The sequence below is a fragment of the Gekko japonicus genome, unplaced genomic scaffold, assembly GCF_001447785.1.
Source record: "Gekko japonicus isolate JY-2015 unplaced genomic scaffold, Gekko_japonicus_V1.1 scaffold119, whole genome shotgun sequence".
Taxonomy (NCBI): Eukaryota; Metazoa; Chordata; class Lepidosauria; order Squamata; family Gekkonidae; genus Gekko; species Gekko japonicus.
The window spans coordinates 1,816,891-1,829,436 of record NW_015163606.1 but is presented as its reverse complement, the minus strand read 5'-3'; the positions used below and the strand labels follow the sequence as shown (position 1 = coordinate 1,829,436).

General features: G+C 44.1%; 1 protein-coding gene and 1 pseudogene across 1 annotated transcript; one reads left to right on the top strand and one right to left on the bottom strand.

Annotated features, from left to right (window-relative positions):
* Positions 1-4,726: 4,726 nt before the first annotated feature.
* Positions 4,727-5,494, bottom strand: LOC107107061 (cyclin-related protein FAM58B-like). The gene is made up of 2 exons (XM_015407282.1): positions 5,141-5,494; positions 4,727-4,921 (listed from the first exon to the last, which is right to left on the bottom strand). The coding sequence occupies exons 1-2, from the start codon at positions 5,399-5,401 to the stop codon at positions 4,727-4,729; spliced, it is 456 nt and encodes a 151-aa protein (XP_015262768.1). The 5' UTR covers positions 5,402-5,494.
* Positions 5,495-7,467: 1,973 nt separating this feature from the next.
* On the top strand, positions 7,468-7,935 carry LOC107107067 (annotated as a pseudogene).
* Positions 7,936-12,546: the final 4,611 nt, after the last annotated feature.

The window sequence follows — 12,546 nt, the reverse complement described above, 5'->3', positions numbered from 1 at the left end:
ATGTGCAAGTTGTTTTTTCTTGAAATTCCAAGGAGAAAATATAGGCGAGGGACAAGTGACATACAGCTCATGATAAGGCGAGTTCTATTGTTATCATTCTGATATGCCCATACTATTAATCCTTGGTCATTAAAATCATGTTTGTTCTTCAATCTCAACTGTACAGTTCACAGCAACAATGAAGACATTTTTGTGTATGTGACATTGGTCTTGTCTTTAAGCATATGTCCTATTCTGGACCTGGGAAGAGTAGTTAGAGAAGACATGGGAACACTGGGTTGAAGGCAGATTAATGAATGCTGAGTGAAACTCAGAAAATTTGAGAATTTGGACTTCTGAATATAAGTTTAGCCTATAAATGAAATACTATGAAATCCTAACCTTCCCCAGAACCTGGGGTCCATGCAAGAGACTTGGGCTGATGTGACCCACAGACCCATACAATACAGAAGAGGATGGTTTATTAAGACAGAGTCAATGTCCTGAGTGACTTCCAACCAGAAATTTGCATATTTTGTAACATACCATAACCATGACAATTACAAAATTTTTAATGGCTCCAACTATTGAGTAAACATGAGAGATGTACATAATATCTATATACAAGAATCCAAGCGGAAAATGGTCAATAGTTTGCTAATAAATAAATATGCTTTGTCATATTTGTATAATTAAGGCCACCATAGAGTGCACAGAGAAACTGAGAAGATTATTATTATTAAACCTTCATCTATGAGGACAATAGAGAATTCAGCAATTTGCTTTCCATTCTCATGGCTATTATTAAGCTACATAGACCTTTTCCCATTATATGCAGGCAACTGAACCAATGGGAAATAATTTTTATCATTATCTTTATCATTTTACTATTATGTTTCTGTGAATGTATGTGCTTATACATAGTATTATACATTAGAATAGTTAGAATAGGTCATTATTCATAAGCCATTGTATTAACACATTTTGAATTGTTTTGTTTTGCTACTCACATCTCTCTATAATTGCTGGTAAGTTTGTACCAATATCTTGGAGGAGCAAAACTGGTGATCTTGAATGTACAGAAGGGTTTGGCTCTTGCACTACTGTGGATAACTGTTCTCCATAAGCTGGCTGATCATTAGTATCCTGCTTATTGGCAGTGAGTTCATCTAGCTGATCCATCTGCTGATCATCTGCACTGGGGGCTGGTTGATCCACTCACTCATTTTCTCCATCCACAGTTCCTTGATCTGTTGCCTACATACCCTATATGGTGCTGAAGGTAAGGCAATGAATCAGTTCTACTGATTATACTACTTTTAATTGCCACATTACAGCTACAAGTCAATACGAGGGTCACTCAATCATTGCTTGGGTCACTCAATCATCTGCCAAAAAGGGAATAATCAGGAGTTGTTATGGTCTTTGCGAGAATCACATTGTGATGCATATCATGACACTAAGCTAATGCATGGAATATTTGAAGTCACTGCTCTATTGCAAGCCAGTGTGGTGTCATGGTTAAGAGTGTCAGACTAGTATCTGGGAGACCCAGGTTCAAATTGCCACTCATGCCCTGGAATCTCACTGGGGGACTTTGGGCTAGTCAACATTTTCTCAGCCTAACCTACCTCACAGAGTTGTTGTGAGGATAAAATGAAAGAGAGGAGAATGGTGCAAGGCACTTTGGTTCCCATTGGGGAGGAAAAACAGGGTACAAATGAATTAAATAAATAAAATAAATAAATCAACTGCTGCAAGTGAAGGAAAGAGCCCAAATGCCTCCAGTCTCTGAATGCAGATCTCTCTGTGGCCACCAAACACCCATAGACCCTCCTGTGGAATGGTGTCCTAATGCATGGGCAACCACTGTCCCTTGGTTTGGGACAAAAAAGTCTACTATAAGGCTCTCTCTTTTGGGCTGAAGCTGCAGGAGGGTCCACTCAGATCCTTGACCCTAAAGTTCAGCTTGGATCCACTACCAATACACTGCTGTATGTTGCTATTGAGCAGCTCAATTTCAGCATTTGCCTCAGTGGATGTGAAGAGAGCAGTCACCTCCTCTTTCTCCCATGCAAAGCCTTCAATAGCCTTCTTACCCCCAGAAGATTTGAATGACCCCAAGAAACAAGATGTGGCCATATGAGAAATTTCATGGGCATGAAAGCACAAATGTCATACTCCCTCTGTAAAAGATTGCTCTGGAATTTACTTGCACAACCCCTTACACTGTTGAAAACAATAGTGCCCCAATTATGGTTGGTTGGTTGGTTTCCTTTCCAAAGTATTATTAAATTATTGTACCATACCTTTTGTCCATGATCCAAGGTGGTTCATAACAATTAAAAATAAATGAATCAGATAATACTAGAGTAACCATGAACTCTTGACAAATCAGAAAGCCATTGGAACATGATTAAAAATCTGAAAGCAGTTCCAGCTAAAAATTACAAACTAAATGCCAACTGGAATAAAACTTTTGCAGCTACATCCAAAAGTCCATAATAACATATTCCTAGAGTTTTGATACCACCTTGTGAAAAAGCTTTTTCACATGTGCTCATCCAAAGGATCTCAGATGATGAAGGAACAGAATGAGAATGACCTGAAACTCTCTCTGTGTTAAGTGCTGTCAAGTTGCTTCTGACTTGTGGTGACCCTATGAATTAATGTCCTCCAAACTGTCCTATGATTAACAGCCTTGCTCAGGTCTTGCAAACTGAGGGCCCTGGCTTCCTTGATTAAGTCAATCCATCTCATGTCAGGTCTTCCACTTTTCCTGCCACCTTCAACTTTTCCTCGTATTATTGTCTTTTCCAGTGATTCTTGTCTTCTCTCCAGCAAGATATAAATCAAAGATCCAAATTATGAAGACTGTATTTAATCACTAGAGGAAAAGGAAACTACAAATTCATAATATACTGTGTTATAGTAATAGATTAATTGATCTATTGCTATGGCTGTAGAACAACAATAGTTGTCCTTGATTTCTCCCATGGCATCAAAAATTAAAGAAGAATCCTCTAATTTAGATGGGCATCTTCAGCTTGAAGTTCAGAGCATGTTCCCAGATCCAAACAATTAAAATTATGGGAGTAAATGTAACTTTCTAGAAGCATCTGCAACTAAAATTTCTTGGTATAATCAAAACAGAAGAGTAACACTTCTCAAACTAAAGCATAGTTTGGGAAATTGGCATTTGTGGGCAATAAAACAATATTATCAACAATATATCACTATATTCTGTCAGAAGAAGACTAGGCATGGAAACTGAAGCTCATAAAACCTATGTTCCAAATATAATATTTTTAAAATGCACATGAAATTTGGCATTTCTTATTTATGAAAGCCTCATCATTTTCTGTTTTATCATATTTGGCTGATGACTAATTTCATTTGGGCAACTTGTCCTGTTTTCCTGCTGTTTTGTTTCTATTTGTTCTATATTGTTTTAAACCTGTTGTAAGCTACTGTGAGGGCTGTAAGAGAAAGGCAGGATATAAATTTATCAGAGATTTCAGAATTCTTTAGTGTTTTCTTGCTAGATTTTAGTACAGTGTGAGTGACCAGTTCTGTAAATATGGATACTTTTAAAGTGATCATGCGTTTTCTTGCCAGTTGGGTTCCAAATTGCCTTGTTTCTGTTCCACTGTTTATTTCTAAATTTTATACAGATCTTTGTTTGTGTTTTACCTTATAAGCCACCTCAAGACAGTTTTTTGAAGAGGTTGCATAGACATTTTCTAAATAAATAAATGGTTGATGGAAATTGTAAAATATGATCACAGTATGGAAAGTGTCAAGTCACAGACTATTCCCATAGGGTTTTCAAGGCAAGAGATGAACAGAGACAGTTTGCCATTGCCTGCCTCTGCATAGCAACCCTGGACTTCCTTGGTGGGCTCCCATCCAAGTACTAATCAGGGCTGCCCTGGCTTAGCTTCCAAGATGTGATAAGACTGAGCCAGCATGGGTCATCCAGATCAGAGCATGTTCTCTTTAACTATAGCTAATAATTCATTTCGTGATTAATACCATGAAACTAGAGGAGGTGGTTTGCCTGTTTTTTACAGGTCTCCCCTGGGCCAATGAGCATTGTGGGAACTCTGGCTATTAAACATCAGTGAAGGTGAGCAAAAATACACACAGCCATCCCTTAACAACACTGATTGTATGAACTGTGCCCAATGCAGGTTTAAGATAAGGTGAGGTCATGTGATAATCCATCTACAGATCATTTTTGTGATGGCTGACACCATTGCTTGGATCAAAGTGCATGCATAGAAAGTGCCTTCGCAGGAAAGAAGTCAGAATCCTATTTTCCACTTTCTCTGATTTTACTAAAGAATCATAACATAGGCATGAAGGTAGAGCTGCCCAGTCACCCTGCAATTACGTTCTGCAACTACAAAGCACCACACCATAGCTGGTGCCTATGTGCATGAAGCAATGTGCAGACAGAACTTGGATCTTCAGCTCTGTACCCTAAGCTGAACAGTCATTATTTAATGGCTCACTGCTCTGCTTCCATTGGCAGTTTCAAATACTCTTCAGATTGTTTTATTAGCATGTAGAGGCTCCCTCAAGTGGCCATCTGAGCACCTGAAAGTGCACTGTCAAAATAAGAAAAAAAATAATCCCAGGAACTCCAATAACATCATCTAATATAACCAGGTGTATAAAATATGGAAAACTACACATTTGTTTTGGATTTTGTCTTCTACTTATTGTAAATGGCACTCATTTCTTAACTGCTCAGGGACAGCAAGTAGTGGAGCAGGTACTTATGAGGGTGCTGGAAAGAGACCCGGAAGCAGAGCACCCGTAGCATGAGCAGCTCACACTGGACGATGCTGTCCCTCAGCTCCCAGAAGTGGGTGTCCAGCTCCAGCGGCTCGCTCCGAGGATGCATGTACCTGCGGGGGAGGCAAGAGGAAAGACGCTAGAAGGAGCCGTGGCCGGCACAGACCTTCCAGAGGGCTTCACCTCTTTCTTGGAATCCGTCGCCAGCGGCTAAGAACAGCCACAAACGGGCCTGAGGGGGGGGACATTCTATCCCAGCCCTCTCTATGACCTCTCGATCTTCTACGGAGATTGTGGCGCAACGGGGCCTGCGTCAGCTGGCGGGCCCCGGTCTGCCCACCCCTCCTTTGCCTGGCACCTGAAGGGGCAGTTCTTCTCCACTACCTCCGGGTATTGCTGCCACCACTGTCCCTGTGTCGTAGAATTCCAGAGGCACCTCCGTGAAGAAGCGGTGATAGATGCTGCACGCCGTGGCAACAGGGATGGAGCGCAAGCCCAGTTTCACACCTGCCTCCATGAGGAACCTGCAGACTTTGAAGTGCGTCCTGGCGTCGGGAGTTATCCGGCTGGCCTCCTGCAGCACGGTGGGATCCATGAGCGTTAACCCGCCCCGAAGCATCCAATCAAGCGCGGCTAAATGGCCTCCGGGCTCCTCATCAACGGGAAGGGGGGGGAGGTCCGAGGCTCCCGCGACGAGCCTCTCAATACCCGGATGTCTCCTCCTCAGTCTGCTAGTATTCCCGGAAGTGCTGCCACCGAAGCCCTAATGCGGCTCCCTAGTCGGGCGGCTGAGGAGACATCCGGGTATTGACGAAATTGTCTTGGACTTGATACAGATTTACACGCTGGACACAGAAATCTCCTAAGGGGAAGGCTGCTGCAGCCCAGTTCCACCAGCCTTCTGGCCACCCCAAGCAGAAGGAAGAGGCACCATGGACTGTCGTGGTCCCCCCCCACTTCCTTTTGAGCCTGCTGCTTGAGTGGCACTGAACTGGCACCAGCCCCCAGACAGTGGCACAAACCACCAGATCCTGCCTTTGCTCTTGGGCACGGTGGTGGCGGCTACAAGCATGGACGGCTTCAAAAAGGAATTAGATAAGCATATGGAGCAGAGGTCCATCAGTGGATATTAGCCACAAGGTATAGATAGGGACTCTGGGGCAAGTGGTGCTCTGTCTTCTTGGTGCTTGGGGGGGTCAGCAGTGGGAGGGCTTCTAATGTCCTGGCCCCACTGCTGGACCTCCTGATGGCACTGGTATTTCTGGCCACTGTGTGACACAGAGTGTTGGACTGGATGGGCCTTTGGCCTGATCCAACATTGGCATGTCTTATGTTCTTCTATCCGTGGGGCTTCCAATGTACAGCCTGACCCTGCGCAGCCGATGTCTTGAATTCTAGATTTTAAAATGGAAGTGTGAAAAGAAAAAAAATAAAAATAATAAAAAAAACTGCTAGTATTCAGTTCACTGTGCTAAAGAGGAATAGGCTCACAGCATTCAGTTATGAACTCAACATAAAACCATTACATGACGGCCTGTAGCCATGAATTTTACAGAGAGAGTAAAGCTGCCAGGTCCCCAAATTTTAAACACTGAGGCTCATGGGTGGTGTGGAGTGAAGTCGTGGATGGGGTCTGATTGTATCAGAGAGTGGGGCCTGGTAATGTCACACTGAATAGTTGTATTACACCACTAAGTATGTATTTTGGTGAGGGGGTAACAGTTTACCTGCGGTTTTTCCCACCAAATGGAGGGATACCAATGGCTCACATGTGGTCCTTTCCCACCTAAAGGAGGGATACAAACTTCACTCATGATAAGCACCACATCATCCGGCCAGTGATTAGGATACCACACAGGAGGGTAGTAGGGGATTTTTCCTGTGAACTGACTGACTTGCTCCCACTTGCTGGTGGGGAGGAATCCCAATTATTCCTCTCCTCGATGGACAATACCAGACTTGACTGAAGGGTGTCCAATGGAGCCTGCTCTTGGGCTGATGAGACAGAGGAATGTCAGTGATGGAGGAGTGCCCCGGGGTGTATGTGTCGAGTTAGATTCCAAGAGTGTTGAGGTCCCTCCACTTATTGTTGAGTCATTTGCCTGTCCCACTGTGGTCTGGAAAGCTGAGTTGAGCATAAAGGAAGGTATATTCGGAGGAATATGAGTCATTGACTGGCATACGAAAGTTGGTCCTCACCAATGTTCCCTCTAAGATATGGAGTCTTGTGAGCAAAAATTCTACTTTGTGAGCTACTGGCATTAAAGTTGTGAGTGAGCGATTTGGCTGCTGCATAAATCAGTTTGCTTTGGAGCCATTCTTCCTGAGCTAAGACAAAAATCTGTGAGCCGGAGGCTAAAAATCTGTGAGCCGGAGGCTAAAAATCTGTGAGCTAGCTCACACCAACTCAGCTTAGAGGGAACTATGGTCCTCACCCTAGGTTACTGGATTTTAATTTTTATACCTTTTGTGTTTTTATGAAAGGATGCTTTTTCCACCTTAATAAATTCTTAATAAACTTTATCATAGCGAACTAGCCCACTAGTGGGAATTCTTGTGATTATTATATCCCAATGGCAACATGGAAGGCGGGGTCGGCTGGGAGGCACCTGGGCAGGTTGGGGAGAGGGGCAGGTGGTCAGTTGGACGGGGGCCTGTGAGGGACAAACTGCCGCTGTCACCACCATGATGTGCTTCATTATGTTCTTCGGCCAGCAAGGGAAGCTGTACCTCCAGAACTGGTACCTAGCCACCTTGGACAAGGACAAGAAGAAGGAGGTGTGGGAGCTCATGCAGGTGGTGCTGGCCCACAAGCCCAAGATGTGCAGTTTTCTGAAGTGGCGGTACCTGAAGGTGGCCAACAAAAGGTGTGCCATTGAGGAACAAGACAATGAGCTGATCACACTGGAGCTCATCCACTGATATGTCGAGTTGCTGGATAAATATTCTGGCAGTGTCTGTGAACTGGGTATCATCTTCAGTTTCGAGAAGGACTACTTCATCTTGGACAAGTTCCTGATGGGGGGCAAAGTGCAGGACACCTCCAAGAAGAGTGTCCTGAAAGCCACTGAGCAGGCCGACCTCTTGCAGGAGGAAGATGAGTCACCCCGCAGCGTGCTGGAGGAGATGGGGCTGGCATAGCTGCTCACCATACAGTCTGAGGCCACCCTTCCCCACTGTCACTTTGCCCTCCCCCCACTGCCCAGTGGGGTAAGAGGTGGGGACTGCCCACACATTCCACAGTCAGTTGTGCTTGAGAAATCAACTCACTGGATGGAGCAGCAAACTGTACTGTGTAAATACTGATGAACCCTCCCCCACCTTGTGGGGAGGGCTGCCCTGTGTCTGCTGGAGGAGGGCCAGCCAGCACTCTGGACTTGGGGTGGGGAGTGGCACGACTGCCCCCCTGGCCAGCATTTCGCCAAACCACGGAATGGAGGTGTCTTCCCTTTTGGGGAATAAATTGTGAGTGGAAGAAAATAAATAAAGGAAAAAATATTACATCCCAATATCGCACATTTGACTCAGGGGTGAAACATCACAACATGACGCATTCACTATTTGACATGGTCTTTAAATGTAGATGGACGGGCCATCGGTGCCTGACCAGCACCACTAATTTGAAAGAGTGGGCATCTCAGGGCTCTGGTACCTAAACAGACATTCGGTTCAATGCATAAGGTTGTGGGATAGGATTCATAACTTCTGGAAAACTGGGGAGTGGTGGAAATGACAACAGTGGGAGGGCTTCTAGTGTCCGGGCCCCACTGCTGGACTTCCTGATGTCACCTGGTATTTTTGGCCACTGTGTGACAGAGTGTTGGACTAGATGGGCCATTGGCCTGATCCAACATTGGCTTCTGTTCTTATGTAATGTGTGCCTTCATAACAAAAACAGAACATTCCTAAATTATATGTGGCTGCAAAGTATTTCCTCCTACCTACAAATTATCCCATAAAAGACCAATTGTTTGTGGCTCTTGGGATGGATCGAACCAGCTTATCCACTGGTAAAAAATGGAGGAGGTAGCTCCCTTTGGTAATCAAAAAGGCTGAATTACCTTCTCTGGAATGCCCTTTAAAATTGTTTCTCTTAAGTCTCCTAAAATTGGGGGCTTAAGCACTAGGTTCCCCAGAGAGTACTACATTCAGGGTCGCAAAATCTCCTGGTTCTTTCCAACCCTAAAGATGCCAGGCAGGCTACAACCAGGGCTAGGGCTTTTTCTGTAGCGGCTCCACACTGGTGGAATTAGCTCCTTGAGGATATCAAGGCCCTGCAGGATTTATTACAATTCTGCACGGCCTGCAAGATGGAGTTCTTCCAGCAGACATTCAACTGAGGAGCCGCAAATAACAGTTTGACATAGACTTAAGAGCTAGCGCCCCGGAATCCATCATTGCCTGCCTGTGCTGTGCCTGTACTTAATATATAATGGGGCCTGGACAGCAATTTTAGAACTACTGCTGACCCACTATGGTTAATATTAAAACTGTGTTTTCACTATCCTCTATGTAGCATTGTACATGTAGCATCTTATAACTGTTTTATGATTTTAATCTGTTTTAGCTTTTAATGTAAGCTGCCCTGAGCCTGCCTCGGCAGGGAGGGTGGGGTATAAATCTAATAAAATAAATAAATGTCAATCTGCTGCACCGCTCTTGGGGACCATTTCCTGGCTCTATGGGGAGTAAATATTAGAACTCAGCCAGTTGTTTCTCACATGGTTGCTCCCAGAGGATGGATCTGGATTCCCTAACCTTAATTCTAGGAGTAAAGGGGCAAGATCACTACCACAGAGGTAGCCAAGGGAAAAATGTAGAAATCAAATCTGTAACGTTAGAGGAAAACCAAAATATCATCAATAATACTACAACCTCTGAGACACAGATGAAATCTTCTTTGCTATTGAAATTTTGGTTCCGATTAATGATTGTGAGTCCAAACATTTATCAAACATTGGCCATCAACATTAATTTGTTCATCTTGGCTTTCCATTGACCAAGTATTACAGTAGTTATTGATGAATCCCATTTCCAAAAAGGAGATCTTGTTAAACATTCTGTGGCATTGCCAAGGTCAGCATTCCAGTCTCCACAGATGATCCAGGGAGTATCTGAGCAAACTGACTGTATTAATAGAATCATACAGTCACAGAGTTGGAAGGGGCCATACAGGCCATCTAGGAGAGCCAGTTTGGTGTAGTGGTTAAGGGCGCGGACTCTAATCTGGGAGAACGGGGTTTGATTCCCCCCTCCTCCCTTGGGCAAGCCGTAGTTCTGATAAGAGCTGTCCTTGAAAAAGAGCAGTTTCTGTCAGAGCTCTCTCAGCCCCACCTACCTCACAGTGTGTCTGTTGTGGGGAGGGGAAGGGAAAGGAGTTTGTAAGCCGTTCTGAGACACCTTTGGGTAGTGAAGGGTGGGGTATAAATCCAATCTCTTCTTCATCTAGTTCAACTCCCTGCTCAGTACAGGATCAGTCTACAGTATCCCTGATAAGTGTTTGTCCAAAAACGAGCCGTGGGAGAAAGGAGGGGGAGGAGAGGAGAGTGGAAAACTACGAGGCTTCGTCATCGAGATCGGGACTGCGCCACCTAGTGGAGAGGAAAGGAGAAGCAGAGGATAAGTGCCGGTTAACAGAGCTTCGTGGCCACGTCGGCGGGAGGTTATTAAAGGGACAGCAGAAGAGCAGAAGAGCTAACATTTAACATTTAAAGAGACATTTAAAGAGACAGAGAAAGAGGGAGAAAAGAGACATTTAAAGAGACAGATATACAGAATACAGAATACAAGTCGCCTAACTGTAATTAACACTGTAATTAATTTTGTTTTGTTTTGTTTGTTTGACATTAACCAAACTTGCTAAAAATAGCATTTGGGGGGGGGAAAGGGAGACACCAGAAAGAGCTTAAGAAAGGAATTACAATAACAACAATAACAACAACAATAACAACAAAAATACCAAATATATTTATATATTTATACAGTGAGGGGGAGAAGAGAGCTGATTTAAAAAAAAAAAAGCTATTAACACCTCCAGCCCAATATACTAAACAAAATATAACCAGAAAGTTTATCCTTCTATGAACAAACAGAGCGAGATGGCATCTGGTCTAGGCTCAGGGAGTATAAGGAAAGGCTCAATACCACTTATCCTTGTTAATTTGCATCTTGTTCACACCTGCCCACTTTTCCAGCATGTTCAGATCTTGTTTAATTCTATCTCTTTCTTCTGGTGTGTTCGCTGCTCCTCCCAATTTAGTGTCATCTGCAAATTTAATGAGTAGCCCCTCCACACCCTCATCCAGATCATTTATAAAAATATTAAAAAGTACTGGGCTCAGAACCAAGCCCTGTGGCACCTCACTGGACACCTCCCTCCATTCTGATGAAATGCCATTGACAACTACTCTCTGAGTGCGCTTCTCCAACCAGTTCCCTATCCACCTAACTATCCTAGAGTCCAGTCCACAGTCCTCTAGTTTACCCATCAGAACATCATGAGGAACCCTGTCAAAAGCTTTACTGAAATCCAGGTAAACAACATCAACAACATTCCCTCGATCCACGAAGTTTGTCACTAGATTAAAGAAGGAAATGAAGTTGGTCTGGCAGGACATGTTCAGGACAAATCTGTGTTGACTTCCCCGGATCACCAAGTTGTCCTTTAGATGCTCACAGATTGATCCCTTTAAAATCTGCTCTAGTATCATCCCTGGGACAGAGGTCAGAATGACTGGCCTGTAGTTTCCTGGGTCATCCCTCCTCCCTTTTTTGAACATTGGGATAATATCTGCCCTTCTCCAGTCTTGTGGCACATCTCTCATCCTTTAAGAGGTCTGGAAGTTGATGGACAAAGGCTCTGCAAGCTGTCTAGAAAGTTCTTTGAGCACTCTTGGGTGCATACCATCTGGCCCTGGGGATTTGTCAATGCAGCCAAGTGCTTCTCAACTACCTCTCTGTCCATGTCAACCAGAAGCCCAGGAGCTGTGACTTGCCTACTTCCATCTCTAGATAAGCCTGTTGTCTTCTTCAGGGGAAAAACTGACGCAAAATAGGCAATTGAGCCTTTCTGCTTTCTCTCTCTCTCCTCTGTCAGAGTTTCTTCATTTTCACCCAACAGTGGGCCTATTTTATCTTGTGTTTGCTCCTCACATATCTGTGAGCTTTTGCCTCTCTGATGGCTGACCTACAGTGCCTAGCAACCCACAGATACTCTTAGAGGTATGTCCTTGCCTCCATTTCTTGAGCGTTTCCTTTCTCTCTCTTAGCACATCACACAGTTCTCTGTTCATCCACATTGGCTTCTTAGATCTCCTACCATGTTTCCTTCTTGTTGGAATAGCGACAGGAGCTTGTAAAAGATCTTGTTTTAGGAGAGCCCACCCTTCACTTGCTCCTTTCCCTTCCAGCAGAGAATGATTCTCATCATACCTAAAGTCTGCCTTACTGAAATCTAACTTACACGTGTGGTTACGAACTTCCTTGGTCCCCCACAGCAAAAGGAATTCTAGCAGGACATGGTCACTTCCCCCTAAGGCCCCCACCATCTTCACCCCATCTAAACACATCTCATTCAATTTCTGCCATTGAGCTCCAGTTTCTAGATTAGAGGACTAGGGATGTAAATAGACATTTACAACTATTAATTTTAATGAACTTATTGAAAGTAGAGTTGCTTAAGCCACTGTAGCATCTGTGAACAGCAGACTAAGCTTCAGTTGTGTGTTTTCAACAGACAGACTAGCTAGTCCCCCACTGGGCCTA